This window comes from Dermacentor albipictus, chromosome 7 (genome assembly GCF_038994185.2).
Source record: "Dermacentor albipictus isolate Rhodes 1998 colony chromosome 7, USDA_Dalb.pri_finalv2, whole genome shotgun sequence".
NCBI lineage: Eukaryota > Metazoa > Arthropoda > Arachnida > Ixodida > Ixodidae > Dermacentor > Dermacentor albipictus.
The window spans coordinates 125,506,166-125,533,600 of NC_091827.1; the positions used below are offsets into that span (position 1 = coordinate 125,506,166).

Consider the following 27,435-nt stretch of genomic DNA (forward strand, 5'->3'; position numbering starts at 1 on the left):
TGTCTGCTTTCTTTGTGGAGCAATAATACACTAGCCCACTGAACAGCTATCACCTGTCACAAAAAAAAGAAAAAGAAAATATTGTTACGAAGTTAGGGCAGCGGTACGCCTCGACGAAGCACACTGTGCCAAAAGGCTAAAACCGTGTGCGCTGTTCAGCAGACCAATGAGTGTATTATCGGTTCGCAAAGAAAGCAGATGGCGGAAAGCACAGGAGTATGTGCATCACTGGAATGGCAAAAACCTCACCACATTTTTTCTCAACAGCGCTGCTGTGGCCATAGACTGCATGTTGTAGTTCATATCGAACATGAAAGCAGATGCTGAAATTGACAAAAGAAAAGCAAAACGATGCACATTTGTGGTCATGTCTATGCAAAAGACATGCAGATGCCTGCCCAAGACCCATGATTTTGATGGCCTATTGGCGGCTTGCCATGCAAATAAGTAGCACGTTAACAAAGCAAACTTACTAACATGCACTATGTGCCAATGTTAACATGCAGCTGTGCAATCAGTTTGGTCCCACGAGACTGGTACGTCAGTTTGCTGACTGAGAGCCAGTTACGCTGTTGGCCAGAACATGTGTCTTTGTCCAGAACGCACCATTTCAAGTTGCTCTTGCTGAGTATTGGACATGTTTGCAGCACCAGAATACACGCTTTCAGCTGCGAGCAAACAAACAGTTCGCTTTGTTATACAGTCGATCCCGGCTGCATCGAACTCGCAAAAGAACGCCTATTAGTTCGATATAGAGCACAATTCGATATAATCCTCCTAAAGATTTGGATGTCATAAAAGCACATACCATTTATAAAATCACTTTATTGATGAAACTAGCTTAGTTTCGCACTTAATATTCCTGCATTTTCTTCTGCTTGGGCAATTTCGCTACCTGCGATGCACGCACGTCTCCACATTGTCTAAGGAGTCGGAGCAGCTGAGGCTGCAACCTTCCGCATTTGCGCAGAAGCACTAGACTAGAGCGAGCGCACCAATCACTTCAGAGGATGTGGGCCAAGGACCATCGTTGCTTTCCTCATTGTGCCCACTTTCGCTTGTGCTCGGTACGACGTCGGCAGTGTAGTTTTCTTTTTCGGGCTCTCTCGTGGTCGCGACACCATCATTTGCACTCACAAACTCGTCCATCGTTGATTCTTCAATGGCTTCCAGAAATTCTGACAGCCCGCTCCAAACTTCGGCAACACCGACAACAGCTTCGTCGCATTCATCAGAATTTACAGTCATCACCGAGCACGCGGAAGTCGGCATGGCAGAAGCAATTTTGGATGAACCACTCGTACACGGCTGTGCGTACGCATTGCGCGACGGGCACCGGATCGCGAGTTTGGCCACTTTAGCCCTAATCTCCCTCTTATTCTTCAAGATCGTGCTCCTTGGAATCTTGTGCACTGCAGGGACATCTGACTTCTCACTGCATTCTATCCGATTTATGATTTCAAGCTTCACGATGACAGGCAAATTATGCTGCTTCATCACAGCAACACTGCGTGAGAAGGCCCACAAGACGCACACACAAGGAACCAGAAAAGTAGCGAGACAACTCGCACTTTCGCCATTTTGCACGATGAGGGCATAAGAGCCTCTGATTGGCTGTCTGAGCAAGCGCTGCGGGCGGGCCAGGATCATTTTTTGCAGGGGGGTGTCAACATCTCATCCGAGGGAGCGCAGTCACAGTAGGGAGAGTGGCTGGATGAAGCCGCGCCGGCGGGTATTCGCACCACTGCGACAGAAAGCCAACTTACAGGGGCACTTCCTGCCGCGTGACGTTCGATATATCGGGAGTCGCTGCTATTTTTGTTCGATGTAAGTGTAATTTTTTTTATATATACTCATTGTAACTATACCGTGACCAAAAAGCGTTCGATATATAGAATGATTCTATGTAAACGGGTTCGATACAGTCGGGTTCGACTGCAATCGATATTGCCTCAAGCTCTGCATTTTCTGTACCGTTTTAGACAGTATGATGCTGTTCATTGTGATGAAAATCAACTGTATTAATTTGCATAAAACTAGAGTAACATTCAACAGCAAGATAAGCACATGACTTGTTAATGACAAGTCATGTCATTGACAAGACACATGACAAGCAATGACTAGTTACTACATGGGCAGTAAGCCTTTTGAGGATCTGAATAAGTGTGTTTATCTAGGCCGAAAAGACACAAGTACTATGGGAATTAAATTTCCAGATAAATAAAAATGGGTTGGAGCACACGTTTTTAGATTAGGTCAGTTGGGAAAGTCCGCTTCAGAGGTGGCTCCAACGTGTATCCTTTCAGAGAGGTGGCACTTGCATCGCATTGGGATCAAGCCGTTGGCTTTCGGCGAGTGTGTTCAGTGCTTTTCTTGGTGTCTATCTGCGCTGTCTGTAGCCGGCGTGCGCTCAGAAAAGTTTGTTTGCCGTTATTGCTTATCTATAAATTGGATTATAGGTATGTGACGTAAAGCTCATGTGTATTGTGTTGTAAGCCAAGTTTGACAAAGAGTCAGTATGCCAACCTGCAGTGCACCAGGCTGCCAAAGTGAATATGCTTCTGAAGAGAAAACGTGCAATCGGCGGCACTTCTTTAAACCTCCGAATGACCCCGAAGTCCTCAAGGTGTGGAGAGCTGCTATTCTACGAAAAGCCTTCCAGGTGATACCAAAGACCTACATTTGCAACTTACATTTTGAACCCAAGGACTTAATCACTTTCTGCGAGCACATTGTCAACAGCAGCATTTTTAAGATTCCACGTGGCAGGTGGATGCTTAAGCCGGGTATAGTTCCACAAATTTTCCCCAACATTCCCGCACACCTATCGAAAAAAAAAAGGCATCGAAGCCTAGAAGAAAACCTTTGAAGCTAAGAGCAACAGTAAATTGTGATGTTCGTACGTCCGAAAGTGGTGGCGGTGTGGGTTATGTAAACAGAAAACAGTCATACTGAGGAAACTGGGATACCTTCCGATCAAGAGTTGTGTTCAGAGAAAACAGATTTGTTCCCTACATACCAACAGCACTCAAAGTTTGAGTCCTGGAATGTCCAGCTCATGACCGAAGAAGTTAATTTCTTCAAAGTTGGAGAAAGTAGAGGTATTGTTCTGATCGAAAGGGCCGTGGTTGTGAGGAAAGACTTCACTGCTGTGCTCAGCCCATGGGGAAAGCTTGTTCCTCCATGGGTCTACAATGAATACGGGAAAACAGCTACAAGTCTCAAGCTTGAAGAAAGTATTTATATTTCTCAATTATGCTGACAGCTTAAAAGTGTGCACAGGCTGTCATTGTGGTTTATTCCCTTCCATTTCAGCCGCAACATCAGCTCTCAAGATGCAGAACGTGTGGAGGAGCACAAAATGCTTTGGGCTGTCTCAGGAAACTTTGTGCCCACCATGCAAGAGCACAAGGAAAAATCTCCAAGCACGGGATAAGCAAAAAAAGAGAAGAAATCTAAGGAACAAACCAAGCCTCAACAAAGGTTATGTTCAATAAGTAAAAACCTAAAAAGAGAGTTACTGGGGCAACAATTTTTTTCGAGAACGCCAAAAAAGAAATTCGGGCTATGAAGGCACAGCTTTCAAAAGTGTCTAGCAGTCTAGTTGACAAACTCATAGATGGTTTTCCTCAAGTGCAACAGCTGTGCTGTTGCACTTGAGCACAGCAACACAGAAAAAGTGCTGTGTTGCAGTAATTTTTTGTTTGAGTTTACAGTGGCTGGTGTGAGAGCTTGGATTTGCAGCTATTTTTCTATTTAGCACCTAAAAATGTCAACCAGGAAATTCTTGCCACATAATTATCACACTTCCTAACTTTGCATCAATTGTTAGTGGAAAAAGTGTGAGCATTATGCGAGTAAATATGGCTGTTTCATGCTCTGCAGAGAAAGCAACACACACCGCATTGAGTGAGGCAATGCTACTTCCCAGGACTTCGATGACTGCCTCGACCGCCAGCAGGGCAGTGGTCACCCCAGGGCTGCGAAGACAGAAGTAGCATGAGTACAGCGATATCTTTGTATCTGAGGTGATTCAGTACAAATTGTATCTTTGGCTGCTTGCCTCAGAGTGCTCCATCAGTGCTACAAAGGCCATAAGACACAGCAGCTAAGCCTCATTGTCGTAATGAACGCACTTGATTACGTGGGCGTCCAAGGGTGGACTTACTGTATTTTGTATGTGAGTGCAAGCAACGATAAGTGAAGCATGAACAGGAGAGACCTGTCATTTGATTTTTGTTTGGAGAAAAATACAGTAGAACCTCGTCGATACATTACTGTTTGTAACGTTTTCCTGGCTCTTTACGTTATGAAATGCCAGTCCTGTTCAGCTCCCATATGAGCATGTTTATCTGTTACACTTGCCCTCCCAGGTGTTAAGACTGGTGGCATCTGCAGCAGTGTCCCTGCTAAAAAGTTAAATTCGGAATTTTTCAATAGCTTTTGTCAATTGTCCTAATTTAGTGGTTTTTCAATCACCTGTTGACTTTCTATTTAAGCTCAAGTAAAGTGTTAAAGTGTGTAAGTAAAGTGTTATCCCTCAAGAGAAAAGTGTATAATAGCTGTGTCTTACCAGTACTCACCTACGCGGCAGAAACCTGGAGGCTTACGAAAAGGGTTCTACTCAAATTGAGGACGACGCAACGAGCTATGGAAAGAAGAATGATAGGTGTAACGTTAAGGGATAAGAAAAGAGCAGATTGGGTGAGGGAACAAACGCGAGTTAATGACATCTTAGTTGAAATCAAGAAAAAGAAATGGGCATGGGCAGGACATGTAATGAGGAGGGAAGATAACCGATGGTCATTAAGGGTTACGGACTGGATTCCAAGGGAAGGAAACCGTAGCAGGGGACGGCAGAAAGTTAGGTGGGCGGATGAGATTAAGAAGTTTGCAGGGACGGCATGGCCACATTAGTACATGACCGGGGTTGTTGGAGGAATATGGGAGAGGCCTTTGCCCTGCAGTGGGCGTAACCAGGCTGATGATGATGATGAAAGTGTTATGTGACAGGCACTTCTTGCCTCATCTGTTGTGCTGCCGCAAGGTTTAGCAGATCTCACATTTTGACAGATTACATATTATTGCCTCTTGGTCCGATAAAAAGCCTATCAATGTGGTTCTGCTGCAGTATCTACAAGACACAGTCAACAAGATTACAGAAAAGCAAAAGACTCGCACAGCGTAGCGATTTCATGTCCGTAAGATTGTCATCAGTGACATTACTTGAGTACTGTTTCTCTCTCAATAAGAATGAGCTGATAGTCAGCGCGCATATTTCCTATTTGTAAATCTCTCGTCCAATCGTACGCGCTGCTCACCAGGTTGAGGCCCATGATGATGAAGCCTCAGTGCAACTGCAATAATCTGATTTGTTATTTATTTATTCATTTATTAACCTACATTTCACCCAAGCTCATTACAGTATAACAACAAGGTTCAGTCTCCATCAGGCCAGACAGTGTAGTGCACCCAAGTCGCACGGACCTAAAAGATACGTTTTTCTTAATGGAACATATTATACATAGTCTGAATATTAATTCAAATTTATTTTCATCTCAAGGATGAGGGTAGGCTCGAGAGAAAAGTGAAGTTTGTCACTTGAGGAGAATGCAAGCGTCTCTGATACATGGAAAACGACAAGGACATAAGAGCAAGTTCGATGAACATAATGGACATTACGATAATTCAATAAAATAATAATGTTACACAGAAACATTTTGAACAAGTGTACAACAAAGCATGAAAACAGTTTTACACAATACAAATCACAATATACATGAACAGAAGTGCTGTATACACAAACCACAATGTACAGTGCTTACGGAATGAAATGCGACAAGGAGCATTTAGTAGAACCCTACATATGTGCAAAGTACTCGAGAGTACTATGTCCTATCACTAAGAATCTGGTCACCAAAGGCGACGCAGACTCCAATCTAAGTGTACATGCCAAAATTGTGTTGATGTGACACGAGCTGCTGCCTGTGGAAATGAAAGTATATGCCCTAGTTAGCCTTAAATTGATGTGTTTCGTTTCATGAGCATTGTACATAAAAAGTTGCCTTAAGGACAAAATCAACATTGCATCTCTTTTCACAATAAAAGTGCTTTCCTAATCTAACATGGACTACATTGTTCAATTGTTATCTTTTTCTGGAGTAATTTATTTAATAACACAGGAACAGCTAGTGAACCATAGCATTGGTCACCCAAGAAGTGTTCTGCAAAATGGAATGATCCAATGTTGTTGGTAACGAGTGGGGTTTGGAATAACATGTTTCCATACCAAAAGACATCCAAGAAGGCGTGAACAGTGATTGCTTATGTCTTAATGCCAGGTACTAGTACTCATAAAGTTCATGAATTAGGACAATGTGAAACCATCTAAACAATTCACAGGGGTGTGCATAGTAGTCAATATAAGCTATATACCTAATCGCCTTCTTTTGAAATTTGTATATCTTATTTATATTGTTTGTCGTGCTTTCCTATACCAAGAAACAATAATTGACATGCGACAAAAACAAGCTGTTTTAAAGTGTTACCTTAACAGAAAGTGGGACACTTCACTCCGAGAATAAGATATAAAATGTATGTACAGTTAAACCTCTATATAACAAACTTCAATATAACAAAATTCTCGATATAACGAAGTATTTACCTTTTTATAACCTCTTGTCTATAGAACACAATGTAGTTAGAACCTCAGTATAAGGAAGCATGTTTGTATGTGATTTCAATATAACGAAATTTCACTGCCACCGTAAAGGAATGCCGAGCCAATACAGATGGTCAAATGATTGAATTACAAATGGCTGCTTGCAAACACACCTCTCCAACTGCACGTGGCGGAACAAGAGCAACCACTGAAGTGGAGCCGCATCATGTTCCAAGTGTGATAAAACCCTATTGCCCCCCGCACACGGTATGCTTTAAGTACGAGTGAAAGTGTGCAAGGGTGAGACAAGAAATACCTGGCTTCACGAGTGTCACCTTCTCGTGCGAGCTAAGGGAAAAAGAGGGAGGGAAGCGAGCTCACGGTAAAGCAAAGTGCGTGCGAGGAGGCGAGGGGGCAGAGGGGGGGGGGGGTAAGTTCGCCCATGTCTCGATTTCTGGCATGCACTTTGGTCGTGGCTGCGCATGGCTGTAAGACCGGGTGAGCGCATAAGCAGCTGTGCACCCTGCTTTAGAGGTAAGCTGCTGCATTTGCAAAGAGTAGGTGTGCCGAGATGGCGTGGCTCCATATAAGCTGTCTTACCACACATTTTGTATTGAAGGTTGTGTAATCTCAAGTTTCGGTGACCCGTTGGAGCGACAGGCAGCCAAAGCATTTGCTTCCCACAGCCGGCACTTTTCCTGATAACGCTGTCTTAGAGCTAGCAACGCTATTAGCCGCAAGGAAGGGGTGCCCGCATGAAGGCATGGCTGGCTTCGTTTAATTCATACCACCGAGAAGATATCGTCAACGTATGTGGCATGAAACCGTATCATTTATCATCAACTACCAAATTTATCTAAATGAATTGTTTTCTCATTCAAACTTGCACTTTTCAATTACCCAATAATTTGGAAAATTCTGCGGCCCCTTACCGTGTAAGAAAAATCGACCGGCGACTGCACTTATTTGCATAAAAGGTCAAATTTCAACAGAAAGAAATTTTGATATAACGAAGCAAATTGCCAATTTTACCAACTTCGTTATATCGAGATTTATACGTATGTCATAACAAAAAAAACTGAATACAGATAATCTGTTAATGTAATCATGCGGGAAACGTGAAAATCAGAGAAAATAAAAACTAAATAAATAATCTGCTATGACAGTAACTGCAAATGGTAAATTAAAAAAATTATTCCAACAATGCAACAACATTTGAATGCTGTGTTGCAGCATTCAAATGATATCTGTTATGCAGTAAATTGAGCCTATTTAGCATCTAGGATAGCAGCCATTTCCACAAATAACTGGCTGTAAATTAGCACTCATGTATGAATTTTACTTGTTTGTTTGTTTCTTTGTTTTACCTCAAGGGCTCCAGCAGGGAATTATGTGAGGGGTTGGTGGTAATGTGGTGGCATAAACAGGTCATGAAAAATGCTATGCTTTAATCGAAGTTATGAAGTGAAACAGCCATACTGGGTGTTCCCTTTTCATGATCATCTGCATATGCTGAATATCAGCCAAGACGTGGTGAAAACTTGACAGATGTGTACTCACAGTGAAAGCAAATCCGGGCGCTTCCCTGGTGGTAAAGACACCAGTGGCAGGCAGCCAAAGTACAGCCCTTCCTGGAATGACACCATTCACTTTATGTTGAGGCAGACAATCAGCACCCAACATGTTAATGTACAACTTTGACAATTTTGATGCGAAAGCATCAAATAGCCCATTGAGCGAAAAAGCCGACGGTGTCTGTAGCAGTGAAACTTGCCATTGGCTGCGACGCCACGTCACGGGTGCACCTCGCACTCTCATGACGCTGGCCCAGGCCTAGGCAGAGCAGAGTGGATGAAAGGGTATACCTGCTGCCGCACTATGGCGTGAGCGGAAAGGGCACCGCCTCGACACCATGTCACCTTCACTCTCGGAAGCCTGTGTTAGCCGCACCTTCTAACTGCACCTCAGTAAGGCCAAATCAAAACTCACCAACCACCTCAACGTGCTCGCTTGCCCACAAGGAGCTCAAACTTGAAGAACTGCTCAGCGGCATTCAACATTACCGCTTTCACATTCACAAGTCATAAGAAGTTCTTAGGTGTTCTCAGAATGTTTCTATCAACTTAGAGAAGTCAGTGTATTAAATTTCTCTGCAACTCCTCTCACATGTGAGATAGTGCAATTCATTTTGTCAAACGTTAAAAAAAACAACAACGAAGAAGACGACACCACACTGCATTCCTCGATACCTTCACACTACTGAATTGTTTTTGGTATCGGCATGCAGTTATCACTTCTGGCACTGTTATCATTTTCAGGCACTACCTGCACAAGAATTACATTTGCAAACTGTTCTCTTTCTTTCTTTCTCTGCTCTTGTATGTCTCAAAAGTGATTTATGCTCATTGTACCTCTGTGCGTATAACTTTGTTTCCACAACTGTTGGTTGGACCTGATAAATTGGTGCTGTAAACTTACACACCAAATATTCTTCATTTCAAATACTGTTTGTACAACAAGAATTTTGTATTGTACATTGTGCACTGCACTGCCATAAGCGTGCAAGGTCAGGGACCCTCAATCATGCGCTCACTGCATTCTTGAACTGAAGAAATGAAGAGAAGTTAAAAAAATGTAAAACTACTTTCTCATTTCTCATTTGAAATGAGAAATTGGGCCTCTAAACTGTAACTGAACCAAGCAGCCTGGAGACCTGCCTCTCATGACTTCAACGTTGAAGTTTGAGCAGATATGTGCCAATAGTAGGTATCATAATTTCTGGAGTTTTACATGCCAAAACCACAATCTGATTATAAGGCACGCCATAGTGGGGGACACCAGATTAATTTTTACCACCAGGAAATCTTTAACACTGCCCCCATACGCAGGACACAGGCGTTCTTGCATTTCACCCCCACCAAAATGTGGCTGCCGCAGCCACGATAGTAGGCTTGCCATTAGTGACATATTGGGAAAATGTGTTCCAATACAACAAATTCTAAGCATCCTTGACAGGGTGTCTAGTGAAATACTTTGCAAAAATTACCTGACTTTTACAGGTTTTCCATTACTTTTGTAGGGAAATTTCAATGACTAAACAAAAGAACCAGCAACCAATAACTTTAAGTCAGTAACAGTTCAATTTTGTTGACTTTTCTAACAATATAATAATGAAACACTAGTGGAGATGACATTACACGCATAACATCATCTGTGCTGGCAAGGATAGGCCCTGAAAAAAGCGCATGCAGGCTTTTTTCTTTTTTTATATAGACTTGTGTAAAAAACACACTTTTTTACAAGGTGCGGCCTTTACACGGGACTGAATCTTTTGGCCAAATGGTACTGGCGCAGTCGGAAACGTGTGCACACCCCAGATCCTTGGATGTACCAATGCATCAGAGGCCACCACGCAGCACTTGCCATCTAGTAGCAGCAAATGAAAACGTGCAGCGCGCAAAAATTCACCAATGCATGCCCATAGCATCACGGCACCGAACGCAATTGGTTTCCTGTCACAATATTGTTTTTTTCAAAATTTCGGTTTGCCCCATTGAGGTGCATCCCCTAGATGAGCCCATAAGATTTTGACATAGGTTTGGGCTAAGTTACTATTTTTTTTTTTTTCTTGTAAGCGTGGACCACACCACAACGTAGCCAAAGATTGAACTTCGCGAGTTTCGAGAACTCGTACTGAGCCGTAACAACCCAAATAATAAAAAATGCTTTAAAAACCGTGATGTCACACTGATGTACCGGCGCCGACATTTTCATGTGAAACAAAAAAATGGAGGTTTGGCCTTCATTTTATATATTATTAAACAAATCAACAATGAAAAGTTCTGAAAAATACTTTATCAATATAGTAAACTGATTTAGCATTTCTCTTTCATGTCTACTTAAGGCACAGTAGTATTAAAACAAGAACGTTATCAAAATGGATGTAACTATGTTTCATGGAGGAAGTTCAGTAATGCTCTGTTGTCCTCTGAACTCACAGACTGACGTCAGCCCGCAGTCACTGCGGAAGTTGATCATTTCTCATTGCACAGTCTACCTTGCAACTGCACAGCCCACACTGATGGTGTCCTATTGACAGCACTGCTACTCTGGTGACAAATTGATTGCCGACATTCGCTGGAAAAAAAAATTTGGAAGATGCTTAACCTTTGCCTTTAGGAGCACAATGCAATAGCATTCAAAGATCCCGGAGTGCTTCTCACGCTTCCCGGCAACTGCAGCTTATGTAACAATAATATTCACTGGGAAACGCTGGCGGTTAATGCTATGCACGAGGACGAGCTTCGTGGTTTTTTCATCCTTTTTTTTGATGGTGTGCAAGGAACCGAGGGGGCCGCACCGCTCCTAAATTACAAACTGATGCTACCATGTCTGTAGGTTGTGTGGAAGTCATACTTTATGAGTTTTCTACGTATTTTGCCTTACGAAATTCAATTAGTTCAGTAATTTTCTTGTGCCACACAAGAGAGCCTGCACAGTTGGGTATGCATGGTTCGAAATTCTTTTTGCCAAAGCAACGTCTGATGCTGGATGCCAGGCGGCGATGCCGGATTTTATGTGACATGAGGCCCTTAACACTATCGCGTTAAAAAAAATTTACTCACCATCCCGGCCCGGCAAAAGTGGATGTTCAAAACCTCCACTACAACTGCTGGGAGGGGGTATGCAATGCTTTATTGCTTCAGAGTAATGGTAATAATGGTAATTTAGAGTAATGATAATAATGGTAATTTTGACAGCATGCCACTGCCACCCATAGCGGTGCTGCGACAACATTAAAATCAGTTACTAGGCTGGTTCTTTTATATATGAAAGGCCAGGAACGTCACTCCCCACATCACAAGCTGCCATGCCAACAGCAGCTTGCGCAACAATAATCTTTACCGGGAAACATATGCGGGGAGTGCTATGTGCTTTGCATTTTTATCAGGAGTGCCTCATCATCAATTACGTCATTCGGATGATGGTTTCGTGCTTGTTCTTTATTAAAACATATGCTGTTCTGTACGTTGCATGCATTGTCAGGGAGGAAGCGCACACACAATGCCTCGGACAACACTCTTTATTCTCTACCTTCATCGCTGCCCTGGGGGTGTTAGTGATGATGTCTCTGCTCCCAGTAGCGCCATCTCTCGGCCTTGTGGTTGCCCTCTCCAACACACAGTCCTTTCACGTCTTCCCCCCCCCCCCCCTTAGAACGTGAACTTGTCGTAGGCATGTCCAGTCAAGGTTAGCATAATATGCTGTCAGCTGGTCTGCATGGCTTTCCAGTGACAGCGCCCAGTTGTTGGATCTGTCAGCAGAAAGTCATTAACACCAACATTCTCCGTAACCCTGTAAGGACCTGAACATTTTGGGGCTAGTTTCAACATTGGCGCATTGCTTAAAGTATGTCTGTCCAGGAGAACATGGTTGCCTGGTTTCAGGGCAACTGGCCACCTGTGACAGTCGTAATATGTGTTTTGCTTTGCCTTAGATGCAGTTTGTTGTCTGTGGGTAAAATTTAAAGGCCTAGGTAAGGCACGGATGAACTTCTTTGAAAAAGGCATGGTAGACCGTGGCAGGTGGTTCAACATTGTCCTTGGTGCCAGGCAATTCCCATGGGGTGTGCAGCTCTCGACCGTAACACAGGAAGGCAGATACACTGTCATGACACTCTGCAGTGCAAAGCGGAAAGGCAATTTTGGGGATGTGAGAGTCCCACCCCTTGTGGTTTGTGCAGTAGGCCCGGAGGCATTCTTTAACTGTACTGTTAAGACATTCTACCATTTGTCCAGAGGGGCGGTATGGCACGGTATGGCAGTATTTTAGGCCCAATGCTTCAGGAGGCTTTTCCACCAAAGGGCCTGAATGGGCCAATGGACGCCCGTTGTCGTTGTAAATTGCTACTGGTACACCATGCCAACAGAAGACTTGCGGCATACAGTCAACGATGCTTAGCTGGTAGCAGCTCTTAGAGGAGACAATTCAGTGAACTTCGTGAACATGTCAACCACCATCAGCAGCTACTGGTGGTGCCTTGGTGTGAGTGGTAATGGTCAAATGACATCTACACTAATTTCTTCCATCAATGCAGTGGCCCACTGGCTGCTCATAAAGCCTGCTGGCTTTTGGCAATTTGCTTTGCAACACTATAGCATCCGACATATATAGATCAGTCTGCTCACAAACCGAAGTAAGAAGAAACAAGCTGCAACATCTTGAAAAAACTACATGTGCACTAGTGGGGTGGTTATGTACCATTTTCAGCACCAGAGTACGCAAGCGTGCTTTTAGCCAAGGCAACTTTTGGTTTCCTCTGTGCTGAATAAGCAACCCACGAGACTCCAGTTCTGTTGAAGCAGCCATGTCCTTAATTAGATGTGATTGTAAGTGGTTCTCTATGAGTGTTGTACCTTGCACAATGCTTTTCAGCTTGGCAAACAGTGGATCACGACCTTGCTTCCCAACCAGACATTCCGTATAGTTCAGGGGAGTGACATCGTCTGTCATAGCCAGAGGGGCAGATGTCTCTAACGTAACGTGTTCCTCAGGCTCTTGGATGGGGACAGCATTTTGGGGAGAGTTCGGCTTATGTTGTCTGGGCAGTTCAAGGGAGCTCTGCTGAGGGCATCTACTGGAATGTTGGCAGGTCTGGGTTTGATCTTGCAGTTAGGAATTTGCAGCCTAAGGACACGCTGTTTGACTCTTGGTGAGGCTTGATCTATATGAAACATCCACGACAGAGAAGAGTGATCACAATGGATTCCAAATTCCTTAAATTCAAGGTAAGGCCTGAATTTATCGACCGCCCAGTCCACTGCCAGACACTCCCATTGCTGAACAACGTACTGTTTTTCTGCTTTGGTGAGGACTCTGCTTATATATGACACAGGTCTCAGTTCCTCAGGGCTTGCCTGGAGTAGCACAGCTGCTGATCCGATACCACTGGCATCTGTCTCCACCACAAAGGGCCGGTTAAGGTCAGGGGGGCTTGCCACGCCATCATGGGCCAGGGATTGCTTCAGTCTCTGGAATGCGCCCTCTCGCTGGTTGGCCTACCACGAGGGTGAATCTTTCTTCTGGAGACTGGTGTGGGGGTGGACTGTGAGAGAAAATCAAGGTATAAAGCCCCTATAATACCCCGGCAGGCCAAAAAAGGCTTGCAGCTGTTTGATCGTTGCTGGTCGAGGATAGTGCAACACAGCAAGCACTTTGCCTTCATCGGGTCTGCGCTGCCCAGGTGAAATTATATGTCCAAGGAACTTTAATGTATGATGACAGAGTTGGTTCCTGTCTAGGTTAATGGCGAGGCCTGCTGCTCTAATCCGTTCTAGTACACATCAAATTTGGTTCATGTGGTTGGCCAGAGTGTCTGAATAAACCAGGATGTCGTTGAGGATTGCTAGTGCAAATTTATTATTTATACCCTCCAAAACTCGATACATCAATGTTTGAAAGGTTGTTGGTCTGCCTGCCACTCCAATGGGCATCCTGGTGGATTCGATAAATGCGTTGTGCTTGGTGCCTAGTGGATTCGATAAAACCTGGTGGCAGATAAATGCGGTCTTGGGGACATCGTGTTGAGACACTGGGATCTGGAAAAATACTTGCGAAAGATCCCAACTTCAAAACCATTGTGCTTGACCCAGCTGAGTCAAGAGCCAGTTGGTACTGGGCACTGGTAAGCAGGCACCCTTGTTTGGTTGTTCAATGGGTGATAATCAATGGCAAGGCAGATGCCACCAGACCTTTTTGGAACCAAAATTGGAGCACTAGTCCACTGACTGGTGCTTGGGTGTATGAGTTCTTGTTCTAGGAGGTCACGGATGCAGTTATCCATAATGGCCTGTATTTTGCATTGACAGGGCAAAACTTGCAAAGTACAAGTAGGTTTTCCCCAGTGTCAATTCGATGTTCATAAAATGTTGTGCACTTGGGATAATTGAAATAATTCGGCTGAAAATTTCAAGCACTTGCGCAAGACACAGGTCTACATTCACCTGAGCTGAAAAGTGAGCAGGGTCATTGGTGGTTGGGACTTCAGAGTTTACCATAGACTCATGTTGCTCAGCAAAGATTGCTTGCAGGTCGTAGGATTCTTCGCTGTCCAGCTCCCTTTCAACCTGCTGCTCTCGTCTGACGAAGCATACCATGCACTGTGGTTCAGTCCCAATTGCTTAATCTCTAAGTACAATATAGAATGATATTCGAGTCACTCTAATGAAGTCCTTCCCAAGTATGATGTCTTTACAGACATCGCATACACATGGGAAATGCTGTCAATGGGAGCCTGCCACCCAGTGGATCTTGCATCGAAGTGAGGTAGCAGATTGGGACCAGGCCAGGGCCAGGCGAAGCGTGCATACCTCTCTATTATGAGTGGCTCCGTGGGGAAAGTGGAGGCTGGATGAATGCGATTATGGAGATAGGACGGTTGGACCGCTGTCGGGTGTAGTGGACAGTGGTGTGCTAGAGATATTGGGTAGTAGTAGTGCCCACAGTGGCAGCTGTCAGCATGGACCGCAGTCCAAAAATGTTAGCGGCCACCCTGTGTGGTCTGAATGCCAGATCCCTTGCAACCTGATTTGTCAGTGGTGGCAGTGGTTTGTACTGCCATTGCCTCCAAGCTCTTTTCCTCAAGCCACATGCCTCCATCGCAAGCTCCTTCAAGGTTGTTAATGTTGGCCCTCCCACGTGGTCTTGTAACTGCGGGTGCATTAGGCGAAGAACCCACTGCACCTTTTCTTCTTTTGGTATGGTTTCACTGATGCGGTCATAGCACGCCGATATCACATAGATGAACTCCTTCAGGTTCTCCTCTGGTTGCCGGGAGCATTGTTGGAGCTCTTCCTTCAGGCGGCATTTCGGATCGATTGAAGCAAACTCCACGGGGAATGCTTGCATGAATTCTTCCCACATAGTGGAAATGCAAACAAAGCGCCACCACAGCTTAGCACTGCACTCCAAGGCAGCTGGCACCACATTATTGAGCCTTTTGGCAGAGTCAATTCTTGACACAATCGAGGCAAAAGTTGTCTAAATGTTCGGGGAACACCTCCGGCCACTGTAGGTCATTGAAACCCAAAAACTTTGACGGCTCTGCTGCGACATATGTCATGGAAGCCACGGCAGGCACCAGCACCCTTAAGCCTACTGGCGCGGTAGGCAATGTAATCGTCAGCAATCGTTGCTGCAGCGGGGAGCAACCTGGACCGGTATAATGCAGAACTATTCCAATCTGTTTTTATTCCAAATCGGCCATTAGCCCTTTGTGATAGGTCAAAATGACTCAGGCTCTGCCCACACAGGTGTGACGCCCACCCATAAAGGCTGGACCCAAACCACTCTGACCTATCAGGCAGGGCTAATGGCAGAGTTGGAATAAAAAGAGATTGGAATAGTCTTATGTTATAGGGTTCCAGTTCACGCTGGATGGGCCACCCTTCTGTCTGGTTAACCAGGTATTGCACAACTTCCTCCAGAACACTTATGCTATCCATTATGATCATGGATGAGCCCCCACTTGTCAGAGAAGAATTTCGCACACGACATCTCCGGCAACACCCTTTATTCTCTACCCTCGACTGCACCACTGCCACGTGTTGGTGATGTCTCTGAGCCCAGTAGCGCCATCTCTTGGCATTGCAGTTGCCGTCTCCACCACACAGTCCTTAGAGCGTGATTCCAAAGAATGTATGCACTGTTCACTTCACTTTGCTGATTGCTTGAAGCCTCGGCCTTACGGGGGTACGAGCTCCTGGCCCTGCACTGTTGCAGGGATCAGTACAGATTTTTCCTAATGAACGCAGACACAAAAAATTCCGGCCAACTAGAGGTTAACAGTTTTGTTGTAATACACACATTCACTTGGCACAGTCCTCCAATTAAGCAATGCACGAGTCCACCATGCCAACAATATTGGAAACACATATGCTTTTCTTAGCTACACAGATTTTTGTCCTTTGGCTCTATGATGTTGAATACTGATTAGAGCAGGGTTCATCGCATAATAAGGCTAATAGAGGGAGCCTTCTTGAAGGAATTACAGCATGCAACCACCTCACAATTAAACACCCATCTGCCTTTATAGCAGTCATAGCTACAGAACTCTGCAGATGACGGGTACAGGGAATTTAGGAGGCCTTGTAAATTGCTTGCAAAGGTTACCATATTCGTGCCTTGTTGTTCAAATTATAAATTATTAAATGCCTGTTACGGCTGCAATGACAAAAAAAAGCCAGGCTAGCATGCAGTTTATAACAAGACCGTGGCTTTATAAGGTTGTGCACTTCAAGCTTGCCCGACAATAGAACATAAACAGTCACGTCAACCTCGTGTGTCTGCTAAGGGCACAACAAATGCGCTCTTTGGCAATTCAATTTCGATTTTCCGAGTGAAATTTGCGAGAATTCTCCACTCTGCACAAATCAACAACAACAGTTGCTTGCATGTCTCTAATCAGTCATGAATGTTCCTTGAATGCGTTACCTTAGGATCAACTGTCTGACTCTTTCATTAAAAGGTCAACTGCAACAGCATTTCGCATTGGCTACATTGACAATTGCAGCAAAGAAGAATGCTATAGTGGGCCGCTTTCTCCAGTGCTTTGGGCTGACTATCAGAGCAGGGCACGGACTCTCACCACGAACGGCGTTCCCAAAGCAAAGCACTGGAGAGGATGGTCCACTGTAGCGTTCCTCCTCTTTGCTACACTATAAATGCATAGCCTATACTATCCAAGTTTTCCTTGTAATTTTCCTTGTAATTATCGCCCTATTTCTCTCACCAGTAGCTGTTGCAAAATACTAGAACATGTAATCTACAGTAATCTGGTTAACTTTCTGGAACCAAACTCATTCTTTAGTGTGGCTCAACACGGCTTTCGCAAAACATATTCATGTGAAACGCAACTTATATGTTTTACTCACACGTTGCACCAAACCTTAGATCGATCATCTCATGCCGTTTGCTTATTCTTAAACTTTTCAAAGGCGTTTGACAAGGTCTCACATAGATTACTGCTTCATAAACTAAATCAACTAAATTTATACACTAGTTTGTTAAAATGGATTGAATTTTTTCTTACACATCGTTCACAGTTTGTTGTCGCGAAACAGTGCTGCTCTGCTTTTAGCCACATTTCTTCAGGCGTTCCGCAGGGATCGGTTCTTGGACCGCTTTTGTTTCTTATCTATATCAATGACTTGGCGCCTCTCTTAAAATCTAACGTTCTTTTATTTGCTGACGACTGTGCTATTTTTCGCGAAATAAAAACTGTTAATGAAACTACCCACTTGCAGTCTGATCTAGATGCTGTTGCTACCTGGTCCAAAACGTGGTTAATGGAACTTAACACTAGCAAATGTAAAATAATGCATATTTCCCGCTTTAAGACCTCCATATCTCCTTTTTACCTTAACAATGTTCAATTAGAATCAGTCACCTCGTACAAATACTTTGGCATTCACATTACCACTAACTTAACCTGGAATTTTCACATTGAACGTATAATTAGCAACGCAAACCGCATGTTAGGTTACCTACATCGTAACTTCCTTAGAGCGCCATTGTCACTTAAACTATTGCTGTATAAAACACTAATACATTCCAAGCTGGATTATGCATGCTCGATATGGGATCCAAGTCGGGACAAACTTGTAATGGCACTGGAACTTGTTCAAAATAACTCCGTTAGGTTTATTCTGTGTAACTACAATAGAACCGCTAGTATTACTGCCATGAAGTCTAATCTTGCTCTCCCATCCCTGTCTGCTTGCCGCCAAATTTCCCAACTAATTCTTTTTCATAAGTTGTATTATCATCCTGTTCTGCGAGACCAATTTATCTCTAGGCCCCATTACCGATCCCATCACATCAACCACAGTAAAACTTCATTTGGGCCTATTTGGTACATAATTCTGAACTTAACGTTACAGCGCAAACTCCTAAGACGAACCACAAAAAAGAAAGGCACGACACACACTGGCACTGACTGTCAACTTCTCTTTTCCTTCGTCGTCGATGCATATATATACCTAGGCCACACAACTGCGCAGACACAGAAAATACATTACTGACATCTGCCAACTTATCGTATACACAAACGTAGGAATTCAAATATATGGGAACATGTGCAAAAAGTAAACAAAAATGTAGATAGAGCAGCGCACCTTGTTGCGCATATAATCTCTTCCAGCAATTGTGAGGCGCAACTTGATCGGGCATTAATTCTTGGCAAAAGCAAGAATGAGCATGCACGGCTTGCCTTAGAGGCCTACCACATTAAAAGACAAGGCATAAATTGCGTCAGTGATACATCTTTGTCCCTGCACCCATCAGAATTTGAATTCCTACGTTTGCGTATGCGATAAGTTGGCAGATGTCAGTAATGTATCCTCTGCGCCTGCATGGTTGTGTGGCCTAGGTATATATATGCATCGACAACGAAGGAAAAAAAGAAGTTGATAGTCAGTGCCAGTGTGTGCCATGTCTTTCTTTTTGTGGTTCGTCTTAGGTGTTTGCGCTGTAACGTTAAGCATCGACCACAGCCACAAAGTTGGAATTGACATTTGCAACACGAAGCATTTCTTTCACTCCTTTTTGCCAGGGACTAGACGCGATTGGAATCACCTTCCTCCTGATGCTGTACCTATCAGTAATAACCAACACTTCCGAAATTTTCTAGCTAACAATGTATAAACAGGGTCTTTGTAATGTTGGTTTTTCATGTTATTGTGCTAATGTTTTGGTTTTTTTCTTCGAATGATATAGCCAACATTGTATTATGAGCGAATATTGTATTTTTCATTTACGTTTTGCTTGTATATTAACACTACTCCCCTCTGTAATGCCTTTGGCCCTGAGGGTATAATAAATAAATAAATAAATAAAAGTCATCTTGGCAAAGCTGCAGGGCTGGTAACTATCAAATTTTGTTATTAGCAGCCTTTAAAAAGCACCTAAGCAGATGATGCGAGCACCTGGCAGTGAGCAGCAGTGACGCGGATATGCTGAAAGTCCCAGAACCGCACATGACTGCCGATCTCTCAGTTGCACCTAAGCACCCAAGCACATCAATCGCTCAACATTTGCTGGTTGGTGGATGTCTCTCTCGGAGTGTTTTCTCACTGTTACACATGTGATTTGAGCTGTTCCAAGAATGCTGGCCCATTTAGTGGCTATAGGGTGCTCAAACACATACTCGAACATGAGTGATGGCTGTGCAGTACACAACGCCGTGCAGAGGAAAGCAGAACACATCTTTCCTGTCATAGCTTTCAGGGCACAAGCATGCAATGCGTCGCAGCAGGCAAGTGTGACGTGGACCAGCCAACGCACAACGCAAAGCATGTAAACTGCACTTCACAAAGCTGCACAGGCTATACTCCGCAGGCATGGCCATTTACATATGCAAGATCTGCTTGCCAAACACTTTCTCAGGATGACTGCAAGTATATGCTCAGAAACTGCATTGTTCATTCATGGATACCATGCATTTGACAGATCATATTGCCAAAAATGTAAACAAATGCATTCATACTGCCTTCATAGCAGTCATTCATCAGAGGGCGCATTTGCGCTGCTGCTTTTCATTTTTTGTTGGCAGTAAACTGTGAAGCATTACACAAATCGATGCAGTACAAGATACCAACACGTGCCAAGCTGGTGAGGCCTGAATGTCCCAAGACGTGCCTTGTTGTTTTGCTATTGCCTAGTGTTTTAATATCAGCCGCAATGAGGCACGAAAACTAAAGGTAAGTGCCGCCAGAGCAAAACAGGCAAAATGTGAAGCAGGCTCTTTGTGCCAAGCCTCAGCTACTTCCCATCCTTTACTACAGGTGGCAGTAGTTGCCTGCTCGGAGTAAGGTAGTTAAACTCCCTTAGCTTGGTCACCTCCGTGTGCCCCACGTCTCCAAGCAGCCTGCAGAATGCACCAAGGCTCTGCTCATTGAATGTAGACAAGCACATACAGGAAACCGGTTTGACTCGGAGAATTTTTCTCACTAAAAGAACATCACGGACGCATGATGGTGTGAGCAAAACTCACAAGGCAGCTAGCTATACACTAGCTCCATGGCTAGCAGCCGTGCGTGACATGCTTGCCGATATACGGGACTAGTACAAGCAAGTGAAGCAAGCAACATGGAGGACCGGTTCTCTACAATCTAAGTCATAAGTCACTTTCGGTGAGCAGAAATGGCAGCACATTTTTGCAGTTTCTGTATGAAAAACATCAAAACGAAATATAAAACGTATAGGAAATTAATAAGGCAACCTTACAACACTTCCTTGAAGGAAAGATACTCTACGTATTCGCAAACTCTTAAAAGAACACTTTATGCAGCAAAGAAAACTTATTTTAGCAATCGCATTGAACAGAACGGGAAGGATTCGAAAAACCAGTTTCTAGGGCGAGACGTAAAACAACATCCTTCCCAAAAAATAATATACAATGACGTTGTGTACATTACATCCGAATGTATCTGTAATGCTTTCAGTGCTTATTTTTCGTCCCACATTAACTCAACTGGTAAGGATTTTGATGCAACGTACATTCCGCGTACAAATGCTTCTTTTTACCTTTACCCTACAGATGAGCTTGAGGTGGCTCCAGTTATTTCTAATTTGCTAAACACAGCCTCTGGAATTGACAATGTTTTGGCGCATGTCATTAAACTTGTAACTGACATCGTGTCACCAGTTCTCGCGCATATCGTCAATACTATATTCGTGACGGGTGTGTTTCCAGAACGCATGAAAATTGCCAAGGTGCTGCCACTCTACAAGTCAACGGACAAGCATAGAATAGAAAACTACCGTCCAATTTCAGTGCCACCGTTCCTAAGCAAAATACCCGAACAAATATTCATGAGGCACCTTAATGACTACTTGCACAAACACAACATTCTTTCTCGGTACCAATTTGGTTTTAGAAACGGCCTCTCCACACAAACTGCACTATCACCATTTACAGACTTAATTAGAAAATCAATAGACAGTGGTTATCTAGTTGCGAGATTGTTCATAGCTTTTGCGAAAGCTTTCGATTCTCTCAATCATGTTATATTCAGCAATAAATTGCTTTGTTATGGGTTTAATGGAATACCTCTGACGTTAATTCGCAGTTACTTAGAAAATTCGCAACAAATTATTCAACTAGGTGATTTTCAGTCCAACAGCACCCTTATTAACCTTGGCGTTCCCCAGGGATCTATAGTTGGACCTTTATTTTTTTTTTACTCTATATAAATGACTTCCGTTCGTAGCTTGTGTGTGCTACCCCTGTACACTATGCAGACGATACTAACCTTATTATAGCTGATCGTGAGGAATGCAACCTAATTAATAAGCTTAACTCTGAATTACAAATTTTGGACCCGTCGTGTACATTGAATGCCTTTCACCTTAACCTAACGAAGACAGTTTTTATCTTATGTCACTCTGAAAAAATTAAAACGACTATTCATTCAGATGTCGTTTACAATAACCATTCCATCAAACAATCTACGGAGACAAAATTTCTTGGGTGTTATTATCAATAACCATTTAAAGTTCCACCTTCATGTGCGTTCTGCTCAGCATATGCAAGCTCATGGTTTGCATGTGCTGTCGTAACGTCAAAACTATTTCCCTCCCCACATACTTGTCAATCTTTACCATGCATTTGTTCACTCTCACATTAGTTACTGCTTAGTGATCTGGGGTTGCACGTACAAAACTCATCTGTCACCGGTGTTTGCACTTCAACAAAGAGCTCTTTGCATTAGAGCACCCCACAATATGCATATTAAGAGTGAAGATTTATTTAAAACCCTGAACATCCTCAACATTTACGATTTGACAACATACATTGCCTCCATCATGCATCAAATTGTTAATGAAAAACTAGCCTTGACAACAGTCTCGCTCCATCCCTCACTTCACAATGTTGGGAATGCATCTCGCTGTCGTTTTTTTATTGCCTAAGGTAAATACTAATTACAGCTGCGCTACACTACAGTTTACAGGCACCTCAGTTTGAAATAAGTTTGATAGTGACCTAACCACTCTAAGAACACTGCATACATTTCTTAAACAATTGAAACACTCACTTATTAACAATGCATAACACTGCGCATGCTTGCACATGTCCTCACTTTTCTTTTTCTTTCCTTTCTTTTCTTGTGCCGATATTTTCGATGACTTAAAAAAGGAAAATTGTTAGAAAAATGTACCTAATTTGTGAAATTTTCCCTACTACTGTATTTTCTTCTATTACTTATTTCAGCTAATTCAGTTTTATGTGATCTTACAGTTTAAAAAAAAAAACAGCTGCCATAGAAGTGTTTTTTCTTATTAACAATCGGCAGGGACCCTTTAACAAATTTGTTGGGTCCCTAAAGTGTGTACTTTGCAATTATACACCTTAATTATGTTAAATAAACTTTCAACTTTTCATTTTAATGAGCATTTTGTAACGCATCCACTCATATCTCAAGCGTACAATTTTGCACAGGGGTGACGCCCGAATTGTCACATTGGCACATCACGTCTAAATTATCTGAAATTGGGATTCTTGTTTGGTTGAAAACTTTGTTGCACATGGTCTTTAAGGTTAATTATTTCATAATTACTTGTCTAATTATTACCTTGGGTCAATCACAGTTTTCTTTCACTGGCAATTTTTTAATTAGGCAAAAGTTTTGTGGGGCAGCTAACCTGTGAGAATTTGCAACTCCAATTTACTTGCTCATTTTCCATGACTCTCCATAGTAAAACAAGAAATTCCCTGACAATTCAGAAGGCATGCCGGCAGCATGACAAGCCCAATGCTGAATCAAAGTGTTTTCTTTGTAATACAGGTTGCAAGCGGCTTGATCGGGAGCCATCTTCCACTGTGGAAATGTAGGGTGGCAGTGACATGCGTGGAAATGCCAAGCACATCTACGCTGTATGCGGCGGAGTCTGGGCAAAGCTTTACTGGCGATGTGCCCGTATCTGCAGCACCAGAAAAAATTAGTTCAAGCATTGATGATATACAGAGAACTCCAGGCAACATACAAGAGAGAAAGGAGGGAATTCAATGCCAGATATCTGAACTTAGTGCATTGAGAAAGCAGTTTAAAAAAATTGAAGCAACTGTATGTGGAATTGATAGGAAGCTGACATCACTCGTCGATAGTGTACCAAAGAAAATGAATGAAATGGAGGCATCAAATCTGGGCTCGACAAGAGGTTAGATTCACCGTTCAATGAAGTTGCTGAAATAGAAAACAGAGGATGTAGAAATAATTTTATTATTTATGGATTATAAGAATGTTAGAGTGAAACTACTGCACAGATAGAAAAGTGAGTGAAAAAAAGAGGTAATCGAGTGAAAGTTGGGCATACTGTTTAGACTCGTATAAGGGCTAAATTTTGGTGAGGCGTGGCCCTCACATGTGACTCAACCTTTTCGTCAAAATCGTGCCGGCACAGTCTTGACTTGTCCATGCCCCAGATGCGCCATTGCATCAGAGGTCACCGCACAGCTCTCGCCATTCAGTAGTGGCATGCAGAACTACACAGCGTGCAAGAATTCGCCAATGCGTGAGCACGGCATTGGGGCACTGAACTCCATTCAAATTTTTTCTTCAAAATTTTGGGCTGCTAAGTTGGGGGTGCGGCCCTTGCATGGGTCTATATGGTAACTGCAACTGGTATTGAACGGTTACATAGATTAAGTCGTAAAACCGAACACAATACAAGACCTGTAATTGCAAAATTTCTGGACTACCGTGAAAAAGATTTGGTGCTGAAAATGTCCCATAAGTTAAAAGGCACTTAACTGTCCTTCTCCGAAGATTTTTCTAGACACACGAATGGGGGAAAAATGGGAAAAAAGCTGCGAAAAAATTCAGCTGATGAGAGCCAACGAGGGTCTAAGGTAAAACTTATGTTTGAAAAGCTGAGCACTGATGAAGTGCTTTTTAGGTGGAATGACACCAACAGGTGTCAGTATAAGCTTAACAGAAACGGCACCTGACGACACACATATGAATGGCCCTCACTGAAAATACTGACACAGGTAGTTATTTATCTTTTCTATGGAGACTGCATTTCACCCGCAAACTTAAGGTTATCACTCAGTGCAAGACACACCTGCATGATTTCGACCTTACTCAAATGTTATCATTGATTCTATCTGTTGTGTATGTTCTCGCCAAACTTTGTGTAACCAGATTGTATGCACAACACGAATTGTGTAGTAATTTCTGGAAGGCACGCAGGCACCAGTGATTACACTGGACTGTTCGATGAGTCATGTATAAAAGCCAACATGCTTGACTTGAAGCCTCAGATTTTTAATGATCGCTGACTGTGTTCGCCGCTATTGTTGTTCTGTGAATGTCACTTGCTTTTAGGGACACAAGTTCGTCCAATAACAAGTTTCATCATTCATACTTTTGCTACCGTGTTCTTGATTGTCACTACCACGTGACAATACTCAACATAAATTGCAGAAGTACAATAAATAAGGTGGCCAACTTCGAGGCTCTTTTGTTTCCTTGTAATCCAGACATTTCCGGCTTGACAGAAACGTGGTTGAACCCCACAATTTATGACAAAGAATTTGTCCCGAATGGATATAGCGGAAACAGAAAACATTGCAAAGGCAAAGGTGGAAGAGTATGCTTAATTCTCAAGGACTCTACCCACATAATCACCATGCCGGACGCACCTAATATTGAATGTGCCTTTTGTAAGGCCAGCGATTAAGAGACTTAGATAAGCTAGTTGGTTGCTGGCTTGATGGAACATGGTTATAACGGCACATTTTGAGGATGGGACACAGAGAGAATGCACAGAGGACAGTCACCAATCCTATCATGCCGAGGCCTATTATGGCAAAGTACGGTATATTATCAGAGCCATGTATACACCCTTGGTTCTTAGCGTACTAGAAGGCCTAACTACCTGCGCACATATGTGAAGCCTGGTGATCGTGCTGTCCTGGTAGACTATTCTAATCTACCAAATTGGACTGGTCTACTCTATCACTCAAGGATCCTAACAATAAATCTGGAGAACCTATGTTAGATATCGCATTTTCTTTTGATTTACTGCAAATTGTAACAATGTTACCAGAATACAATATACCTCTAAGTCAGTTCTCGACTTATTTTTTCTTAGTAGAAAATTACTGCTAACATACCTAGCTGCACCAGCCTGCACAGCGTGGCATGTCGCAGCAAAAGTGTGAAGCGGAGGCACTGGTTTTTTGTATGCTGCGCAGAGGCACAGCTAGGCATGGCCTCTGAGATTGCGATCTCGGAGGCTGTGTCTGCATGCCTAGCTTCGCTAGCTCCATGCCAAAGCGAGAGAAAAGAAAAGCTGCTGCTTGGTGCGTGACCACCACGGTGTGTGTGGCTACAGCACAGCTGTGAGAATTACCAGTGTTGCTCGAATAATTTTGAACTGCTCCACTGAATGAATGCCAAAAGGGGCAGAAAGTGGTGTGCTCAGTGTGCAATGGTCAGTATCTTTTGGTTTTGGAGACGGACCTAGTTCGTTATATCAATTGTGAGGACAATTTTGCTTTGCTAAAACAAAGTTTCAAATACATGGATCTCTATGGGAACTTCAAGGGGAATCGCATTTACTTCATTACATTCATTATTTAGTTTATCCCGTTTTGTTATAACGAGGTGCGAGTGAAAATATAAAATGTTTCTTGCTAACACAAGCACGTCATGAATACATGTGCATATGACGAATACCGGATATAGTGAAAGTATTCTTGTGTCAGATGAAACTTCATTTTAATGAGGTTCGAATTATAAGATCCTGTTCAAATTGTAAGAGCTGTAATTTAGTCATACAGCATAACTAGGTTAACATTGCCCTTCAGTGTCCCTGACACTAATTTGAAACACAAGTATTTCAAAACTAAACTATTCCACTTCAGGAGAACTTAATAGGCAACATTGCATTGCTTTGCAAGTCGACTGAGTGATTTCCACTGAAAACAGCAAAAAATGCCGCACTCTTTTAAAACTTTTACAAGCACTGACATGTATCTCAGAATTTTTAGGAATTCTTCCACAAGTTTATCACAAACAAAGGAATTAAGCTTAGGAAGTACTTTGGTTGATAAATGCAGGACATCTTGGCCTCAAAATGTCAGACCATCAATGTTACTGCGATACCTTGAAACAGCAAGATCTGCTGACACCAAGTAGCAGTAAGGCTAGGTAGGTATGATGACGTACATAATATTTGGGCAGAACTCTTATAACAATCCCAGTAAGCAAGCAGCCAAGACGTGTCATCTCCAAAGGTGCCTTATTCTTTTTGGACATCCTTCTGGAGGCACTGCCTTGAAGTGGCACACCCCCATGTGTGTGTGCCACAGAGCGGCACACACCCATGGGAATGGCCCATTCTCATACCGCAGTTCCCTTGGGATCGGGCCATACTTTTGGTTAGACAGGCAGATAGTCAGAAAGAAAAGTGATCTGACGATGCCAAAATATCATTCACAATAAAAAAAAAAGAGTGCCACACACATTTTTTTGTGGCTGCAGTTGCATGAATGTGGCAACCGCAATGATTGCAAAAACAGAGTGAGCTGGTGTAGCTTAACACGTCAACCTCCTGGGTACCAAAAAACCAAGACAGGTACATAGAAGCAAGTATTGTTATAAAGGCAAGCAAGTGAATTATCCAAGGTACTTTCCCAGTATTCTTTTTAGGGTCTAGAGGGTGTTTGAGAAAATGGCAACTTTGCACTCTGCTTGTAAACTCCACCT

At 43.1% G+C, this 27,435-nt stretch overlaps 1 protein-coding gene across 3 annotated transcripts in view; it reads right to left on the reverse strand.

The window, feature by feature from the left end:
- LOC135907093 (AP-5 complex subunit mu-1-like) overlaps positions 1–27,435 on the reverse strand; it is a 206,472-nt gene that overhangs the window by 158,697 nt on the left and 20,340 nt on the right. For all 3 annotated transcript variants that reach the window (XM_065438762.2, XM_065438763.2, XM_065438764.2), the window contains 2 exons: positions 8,222–8,292; positions 3,902–3,980 (listed from right to left, as the gene is read on the reverse strand). In XM_065438762.2, coding sequence (XP_065294834.2) covers positions 3,902–3,980; positions 8,222–8,292 — 150 coding nt within the window. The remainder of the gene's footprint in view (positions 1–3,901; positions 3,981–8,221; positions 8,293–27,435) is intronic.